At 37.6% G+C, this 9,236-nt stretch overlaps 1 protein-coding gene across 1 annotated transcript in view; it reads right to left on the bottom strand.

Annotated features, from left to right (window-relative positions):
• CDK13 (cyclin dependent kinase 13) overlaps positions 1-9,231 on the bottom strand; it is a gene marked incomplete at its 5' end in the record, with an annotated part of 46,214 nt that extends 36,983 nt beyond the window's left edge. Inside the window, one exon of the mRNA XM_029085260.1 lies at positions 9,149-9,231. Within this exon, the coding sequence (XP_028941093.1) occupies positions 9,149-9,231 (83 nt within the window). The remainder of the gene's footprint in view (positions 1-9,148) is intronic.
• Between the last annotated feature and the right edge of the window lie 5 nt (positions 9,232-9,236).

Here is a 9,236-nt window from a genome sequence, read left to right as displayed (position 1 = left end):
TTCCCCAAATTATGAAATGTCTTATTTCTAAAGCAACATCAAAATTCACTGTGGTAAGTCAAGATTACGTCGGAGTGATTCAAAACAATGAGTAGGTGTGCACACTGTAGCACAAGCTTCAAAATTCCACAGGTAAGAACTGAAATCGATACAAATGGCTAGAAACCTCGAAGGGAAATAAAAATAAATAAATAAATAAAAATCAAACCCCACATGAGGGCAAGTCTTGGAAACTAACACAGTTCAATTCTATGCCAGGGAGCAGGTTTTATAGAATTTTCTTGCATGGCAGGATAACAAGGACAGATGGTGACAATAATAGTAACAACCATGATTTTTTACACTTCTCACTTATTTTTGGAAATCTAAGTACTAAATCCCATAGAAAATTTTCAGAGGTTGGGTCAAACTTAAGTAAAAAAAGTACAAAGTGCCATAATATAGAGCTACGATGGGGTAGTAGGGAGTAAAAAGGAAGGCTGAGACTGTCCAGACAACACAAACACTTCAATTTCTAGGCCAGAGCACTCCTCACACTGTTATCTCACTTTCCAAGAGGAATTATTATCTCAAGCAGAGACACACGACACAGATCCTCACCGGCTGTACAATCAGTATAATTACATTTCTCCAGCATCAAGCACAAGCTAATAAGCCCCATTAGTCCTGAACTGACTCCTATCAATGGTGAGTTATTTGCGGGGATGTCACTGACCTGTCGTGGCCAACATTTCCCTGCAGGTCCCGTTCCTACATCAGCTGTTTTAAACAGACACTTGCTCCAGCTACCTGTGGAGAGCACAACCTCCATCCCTAGGACTTCACTGCAACCTGCCTTAGCTGTATTATTTTTTTTTAACTTAAAAAGATGCCCTAAAGGTCTCAAAATCAGTTGAGACTTTAAGACATCTCATATTTTCAAATATTCAAATTTCTTTCGTAAGTACAATTTCTGTTATTTTGGTTTTGCTCTTTGCTTGCTTTTTGAAAGGTGCCTAATAAAGAAAATAATCTATGCCACAAACAGAAACATAGACATAATTCCACATGCACAAGAAAAGAGCAGTAGCAGCTGAAAACACCACAGTTGCTGAGACATCATACCTAATTGTAAGACTGTTTCTGTTCCACTCTGGTTCAAAACAGAACAAGTTCATTTAAATCACTACGAAGGATGAAATAAGAAAATCTGTTCAAATGAGTGACTGCAAATACTCCATCAGCTACCAGAACTTTGTGGGGAAGAGGCAGTTTTGAAAAGCTGGGGCAAAAATAACCTAAATCTTTATTTCTTCTTCAAAAAACCAAAACCACGTATGGAAGCCAAGTGTTGGCACTGGTTTGATGTACATATTTTACCAACATTAGTTAGGAGAGTCTGGAATGCAAACAGGGATTTAGGCAAACTCAAAGAAACCACCACTCCCCACCACCCCAGGGTTCACACCTCAAATGACAACAGCTTAACTTTCTCCTAGCAGAATTGCATCCACGTGGGAGACAACAAACACACACATGCACACAATTATTTAAGTTTCATTTCCAGGACACACCACAGCCCTTAACAGTAAATCAAAATGATAATAGACTAGTTATGAAATATGGTGACTAAGGATAATCTCTGCACTGGTTTAAGTTTTTCATTATTTAATTTTATTTTTTTAAATGATGCTGCATTACATACTGCATGTCTCTGCTAATAACAAACTATCCTTTCCTTCAGCATCCCAAAGACCTTTGCAAGAAGAATCCTTTGCTCTACCTTGTCCACTGGACTAGACCAGCAAAACCATGAACACTTGCAACTAAAGAGACAAATGCTGAATCTTAATTATAAGGCAACTTTGCCATTATTCAAGTTACAAGGATAAAATCTGGTGTTTTCGTAAGTTTAATGATCCTTTCAAATATTCAACTATCACTTTCTGTAGTGCAAAAGTCCCAGGGGGACTTTCCAAGCTAGACAAAACCTACATACAAGTTTCCATCTACAACAATGGCACAAAACCAAAACTATGGATATTGACAAGCTTTCCCTCAGAACATACCCAGAACTGGGGAGTGCAGAAATACTGCCTTACACATAATAAAACCAATTCACTCTGTTCAGAGCTCACGCTCACTTGCCATAAAAGATGAAGTCACAGCAGCACAGAAAGGGGCTCACACAAAAGCCAGTGTCTGCCATTTAACAAGACACTGACATTTTACTGGGACCCTGAAAAAACCACCAGCAGAGACGTCTGAAATACACAGTACTCTCCACATCTTCCAACAGATTGCTATTAAACGTGTGTGCATGCAGACACACACATACATAAAATGCCCTATCTGACATTCATTTACCACCAACTATTTAATCTTTAATTAGGACTTTGTTTTTAACAGTAAACAGGAAGAAAAGCACAGTGGCTACAACTGCACAGAACTGCATTGCAAATGGCAAAGAAATCCAACAAAACTATTTTATTTTATTTTTTTCCCCACCCCTCAAGCCTGGAGAGATCAGAAAGCAAACTAAACCCAAGGGCCACATCCAAACCAAACCTCCCAAACCAAAAGCACCAGCACCTGCCAGTAACACACATGGGGAAACACTACCAAGAAGCCTCTGTTTCAGGTAAGTTTCTCCTGATGCTTTTTCCTACTTACACCCAGAATTTCTGCCTCATTTCCAAGTACCTTTGCCACAATTGGCCACTGACAGTCTCCTACAAGCATCCTGAATTCACTTCACACGTGTCTATATCCCTACAGAGAGGATAACTGACAGACTCCATGATATTCATAAAAATCATTTCTGAACCAGATGCAAATTTCAGTATGTTTTTATACACAGAAAGGGAGAAAAAAGACCAAACCCCAAAAAAGAAAACTGATTTGCCCCAAAACTCTAAGTATCAGTAGGATGAGCCTGCATTAGAACTAAGAAATTCTTTACATAAAGCTGCTTTTTTTCTTCCCCAGAGACAGCACCAAAGGAGATCAGGAGCACAGCTACATCAGCTGCAAAGGGAAACTGAAATAATTACATAACATTATATGTACCTACGAAATAAAACCAGAAAAAAATAATTCAAAGACATTATCTACAAAACATGAATGAGAATTGACAGATATAAAGAATCTGATAAGAGGAAGAAAGCACTGGTAAGGAAGTAATCCCAAAACCAAAACTCAACACTGCTTTCCTCCATTTTTCAGAACATGACAACTTTTTTTCCCCCTCATCTAAAGAAGAATAAGAATAAGAATAAGAATAAGAATAAGAATAAGAATAAGAATAAGAATAAGAATAAGAATAAGAATAAGAATAAGAATAAGAATAAGAATAAGAATAAGAATAAGAATAAGAATAAGAATAAGAATAAGAATAAGAATAAGAATAAGAATAAGAATAAGAATAAGAATAAGAATAAGAATAAGAATAAGAATAAGAATAAGAATAAGAATAAGAATAAGAATAAGAATAAGAATAAGAATAAGAATAAGAATAAGAATAAGAATAAGAATAAGAATAAGAATAAGAATAAGAATAAGAATAAGAATAAGAATAAGAATAAGAATAAGAATAAGAATAAGAATAAGAATAAGAATAAGAATAAGAATAAGAATAAGAATAAGAATAAGAATAAGAATAAGAATAAGAATAAGAATAAGAATAAGAATAAGAATAAGAATAAGAATAAGAATAAGAATAAGAATAAGAATAAGAATAAGAATAAGAATAAGAATAAGAATAAGAATAAGAATAAGAATAAGAATAAGAATAAGAATAATGTTGGTTTAGGTACCACAGTTTTTTCTTTTTAATAGTTTTTGCCTAGCACCCTAGAGTTGATAAAAACAAACCAGTATTCATTTTTTCTCTGCTTAATTAATACAATGTACTTATTTACTGTAGTAAAACCTACTTAAGATACCAAAGTGTTAAGTAGATACAAGTTTCAAAACTGCTACAACGTTCCTCCTTCTCTCAAGGCAACCCTCTATTGCACTTCACTGGTTAACTAACCAATTACCAAACAGGAGATTTATTAATGAATTTAACCAAAAAGTCTACCCAAGTAATATCACTTACATCCTCAAACACTGAATGAAAGAATTCCAAGTAGTAACTTACAACTTTAAGTGCTGTATTTTACTATCTTGATATGAGAAAGCACAGAGGAAAGTAACAGTTACACAAGTCAGATTGCCAGGGAACAAGTCTCACTCAGCTGACATGTTTATTTCTTTTTTCATGCTACTTTTGTAGGTGTTTCTTTCTTTCCCTTTCCAATCCTCCCTTTATTTTAATTTAAAAAAAAAAAAAGCATTACATTTTATTGACAAATAAGAACAGTCATGTGTTATCTTCTCATGTTTGTAAACTTGAAAACCTCTTTTCTTCTTAACCGCTTTAAGAGCGAGCTAAATCCAACGCGCTGGTAGCCAGCTACGTGCAAATATTATATTCTGAATACATATTGAACAAAGAGAACTGATTTTGTCAGTAACTTTTTGACAAAACAGGAAGGGATTAATAAGAAGAAGAGTGGAAAAAATAAGAAGCTACTAAAATACTACGAAGATGTGGTAAGGTCATAGTGTATTTGAAAAGGGAGACCTCACTGTGAGCAACTGGCTTCCCCGCAGCTCTTCCAAGACATTTATAATCACTCAGTAACATAAACCACCCCGACAAAACATTCCAGCTCACAGCACAGCTCTTCCACCTTGCTCTAACAGGCAAACATATCATTAATTTCTTTAAGCCCTAACAGGAACAGTGCTCTCTCACTTGGTACCTTATAAATTAATTTTATTTATTTTCTCTAGCCCCTAGTTCAAGGTGATATTCTAAGCAGCCAACCAACCCACTTGGCTGCTCTGTGCATAAAAACTGCTTCACTAATTTACTAAGAGTTACTAATTCAAACTGTAAATCTTTAAAAGGGTCTCCAATATGTACACTAAAAAATTCTAAACATTAATTTTATTTGTTTCTTAAATCTGCTCTATAACCCTATGTTCTCAGCTAAGAACTCTGCCTGCAAAGAAATCAGCCAGCAAAAACTCAATTCCAACATTATGTTCTAAACACATTAAAAGTCAATTTTTATTCTTTTTTTCAAATAAAGTCCCTTCCCACAACAAGGAAGGAAGCAGCGAAATTAGGAAAAGGAAAAGCACATCAACAAAGGCAAAGGCCACTGCCAAGTAACAAACCCAATCTTAATCAATAAATTCAGAATACGTACTAGAGCAGGAGCCTCGATATGCACTGGAAAAACTAGTTATTCCAAACAGCGAAACCCTACAGCTTCACACTTTAAATTCTGCAAAATACAGCTTTACTAAACAAGATCAGAGAGCTTCATGGGAAAAAATATAAAAAAATATCTATTTTCACCAAGCAAGGGGGGGGAAATAAAGTCTGAAAATCCCTTCTACTCCTTTAAGTCCCAAAGTAGCAGAATTACTGAAGAATTATTTTTGTATCAGTGTATGAAACCATGAAGTAGGCATTCACCAGCTGAATATGTATTTGATCATTTTCCCTGTGCTTATTTGGGTTCTGCACATAAATGATCCATATTTTGCAGAGCCTCACTACTACAGACTAGCTACAGCTAGAGAATGAGATGGCTCTGTGGTACCAACCCTGGATTCTTCCTGCAAGCACCATCCCCACACACAGTAGTACTATGCTAGTAGTGCCCCACCCACTTACTTTTATCTAGGCAGACGGGTAGGTGTATCCAAATTTGGAAAAAATGTGATTACTCATCTATACAACTAACTGAATTAAATGGGTGATCAAATAGCATGTGACCTGATTGGAGTTATGAAAAAATAATTCTTCTCTTCCTACCATTTCATCCTAAAGTAGGTTCCAAAGAGCGATGGTGCCTCCTTATTTTGTCAACCATGAGGTTTTCTACTTTATTTTTTCCCCTCTTTTTTTTTCCTTGTGATTTTTTTTTTTTTATTTTTAATCCAGTCAGCTTATTGGTAAGAGAAATAAATACCTCATGCTTTTGGCATTATGCAAGAATTTCCATTTTGAAAATGTGCATGTGCTACTTGAGAACAGCTGTGTTACTATCCACAAGAAAACACAGACATACAAATCCACCAGCAGTGAGTAAAGAAGTAGAAACAGCTCAAACAAGCAGTTTGCCCAAAACACAGGCGTTTATTGCTGTTCTAACGGAAAAGGCAATTAGTCAACCATTCAAAGAGAGTTTTCCAAGTATGGAACTCATATTTAGAGTCTTTGCTTCTCTTCAGAACCCACACTCGGGCAAGATCATCAAAAGACACTAAGTCAAGAGTCGCTACTGCAAGTCACAACTCCTCAATCACAGCAACTGCACTGTTGTTGCTGCTCAAGACAAACACTGATTCAAAGGAGCAAAGCTGACTTCACTTGTTTCTCTTCAACTGTTTACTACAAGTTTCTCCCTAAACAGCTCAGAGGATGAAAAAAAAAACCAGCAAAAAAAAAAATCTAAATACACACACACACAAAATCTAAACAAGCTTTCCAAGCATGCTAGAGCCATTTTATTCTTATTTTCTACCAACTAAAATAACTAGATAATTGATATAACATTACAGAAGACACACGTAGGAGATAGAGAATGAAAAGAGCAAAAAGATTTGCAGCCTGGAATGCTCGGTCACAGACAAAGTTCTTACTGTCTTGACACCATTACAGCTGGATACAAGCCCAGAATTAAAGTCTTTAAATCATCCAGACGAAGAAGACAGGTGCTGTGAGAAGCTGTTGCCTTCACGAAACCGCAATATTCCATCAAGTCTAAGGCCACTGTACCATTATCCACACAGCACAGCAAAAAAAATCAGGTTTTTTTTGGCATAGAACTACAGAGTCAAGCAAAAAAAGACTGATTATGGCACAGTTTTGAATGGCTAAAACCATGGTGTAAATACCTCCCATCTTTAATTCCCCACTGCAATGCACATAACCTGTGTGCGGCAGCAAAGAAACGCTACTTTGCATTTCTCCACACCAGGCCAACATGGTGAACTACGGAGCTTACCTTCACACTTTTGTTTTCTTTCATTTCCTGTGAAAATGACATTTTTTACAACCCATACCACATTCAGACAGACCAACCACGCTTTCCTACAGATAGCAACCTCTTCTTTTCACTCAGCCACTCTGATCCCTCTCCCGTAAACCTGACAACCTGCATTTGTTAACAAAGTCATTATTTTTAAGTATTTATCTGTTAAAGATGGGATGCAAATTACAGATTTACTGGAGGAAGGGAGGAGGAAGGAAGACGTGAAGTCACACAGATAAATAACTCTTAGAAACAGATTTGCAGCTCAAGGAAGATTCACAGACTTGCCACAGAGACAATACAAAAATCAGGAGATTTAAAACTCTTGAGTTTCAGATCACACTACCAACAACAACAAAAAAAAGAAACACAACACTCCTAACAGAAGTTTGTTCTGTAAGTCCCCTATCCAAGATTTCCTGTACCTTCCACTACAGCAGTGCATAAAACAGGATCCTAAACTAACCAGCCTGTCAATCCAACTAACACAGCTATTTTTAAGTGCAAACCCAGCGTACGCATTTGTGTTCACCACAATTAGCTTTCTTATTCCAGAATATGTGTCTATAGAAAATAATCTGATTCCCAGAGTGTTTAAGTCAAACTATGCACATAATATTCCCGCTATCCTATTATTCAAATCAACTTGATAGAGTACCCCTGACCACCTATAACAGGCTCCTGCAGAACAACGATGAGGATAAGTTGTTTTTCAGAGCACTCACAGCGTTTTCTGCTTGAAACACCCTATTGTACACAAAATTATTCCACACAACCGTACCTCAAAACAATCTCTATTTTCTTCTAAAGGCACCTTTGTTCTATCCCTCTGAACAAAGCTGGACACAGGTTTAGTACTTTGCTCTTTAAACAGCATTCGATGAGCACCCAGGACAGCAGATTTTACCAACAGCCAGTGAAACATAGGAATGGCTTCAACATCCTCAAGGGACACGCTGTGGGACTCCCCAAATGGTGACTGATGCAAAGTGCTCATCAGAAACACCACCAGAGAACAGTTCTCCCACAACCCACCAGCTAATAATGCCTTGGAAACAAAATTCTTGCCAGTGGAACAGCAAATCACCTCACACATTTTAAACTGATAGTAAGCAAGCCTATAAACAATGAGGCAACGGTAGGAGTCCAAGGTGGGAAATAAAATCTTCAGTTATACTAAGCAAACACTTTAAATTCTCAACAGTTTTGCTGCAAGTTAAAATGTTTTGAAGAGTTTTAATTCTGCAACACGGTTTCTATCTGATTAGAGAGATACAGCCCACATTTCCTCTCCATATCAAATTCAAAGTGTCACAGCATCACTGACCTTCACATCCTGGGTTCCTACTAACTAACAGTAAGAAAATGATTTGCAAGCACACACCAAATATATACACGTATGTAACCTCACTGGGAAAAGAGCTCATATATATCTTTGTAAGTTGTGTGAAATACAGAAGAATTTAACAAAACAATGTCAGCTTCTTTTTCCTAGTGAAGCAGAAAGTCTGAGTCTTTCTACAGACCTCTAAAAAGAACAAGAGACACTTGTAACACAAATTGCCTGCCAGCTTGTGTGCTCTTTAGATTAGCAGGAATTAAATCAAACACAAATATATTTAACAGGCATCCTATTGTACAGGGAACCAGGATACAGAAAAATGGATCTGAGAGGACCTCTGTACTTTACAAGCAAAGATTTAAAAATCATGATTGGTCCTTTAGAAAACCTGTCCTCTGAGAAGCATCTTCCTACAAACATGCTCACTGGGACATGTTCTCATGCCTTTTAATGTTACTAGACCTCCTAGTTTTTCCAGCTAGGTCTCCCATGAAGAGAAATGAGCTGCAGGAGCATCACAGGCACCTGCATCTCCCTTTCTCCCCAAAACAGGAATATTTTGTGCGTGTCCCACTCCCCCTCCCCCCCCAAAGCCCAGCTTTCTGGCAGCAAGAGGGAGGGAGGGCTTTTGTTGCTCGATGCAACCCTCTCCTGCCCTCCAAGCCTCCCCTCCTCCCCAGCCCCGTCCCCTCCTTTCCTCCCTCCTTCCCCCGGAGCCCAGACTCACCGGATAACGGGGCTGTAGGGGCTCCGTGACCGTCGCCAGCTGCTGTAGGGGCTGGGTGACACGTCCCCGCCGCGCTCGTAGGAGCTGT

The sequence above is a fragment of the Antrostomus carolinensis genome, unplaced genomic scaffold (genome assembly GCF_000700745.2).
Source record: "Antrostomus carolinensis isolate BGI_N321 unplaced genomic scaffold, ASM70074v2 scaffold1636, whole genome shotgun sequence".
NCBI classification, from domain to species: Eukaryota; Metazoa; Chordata; class Aves; order Caprimulgiformes; family Caprimulgidae; genus Antrostomus; species Antrostomus carolinensis.
The sequence above is the reverse complement of the archived record's forward strand: the minus strand, read 5'-3'. Positions and strand labels throughout refer to the sequence as shown.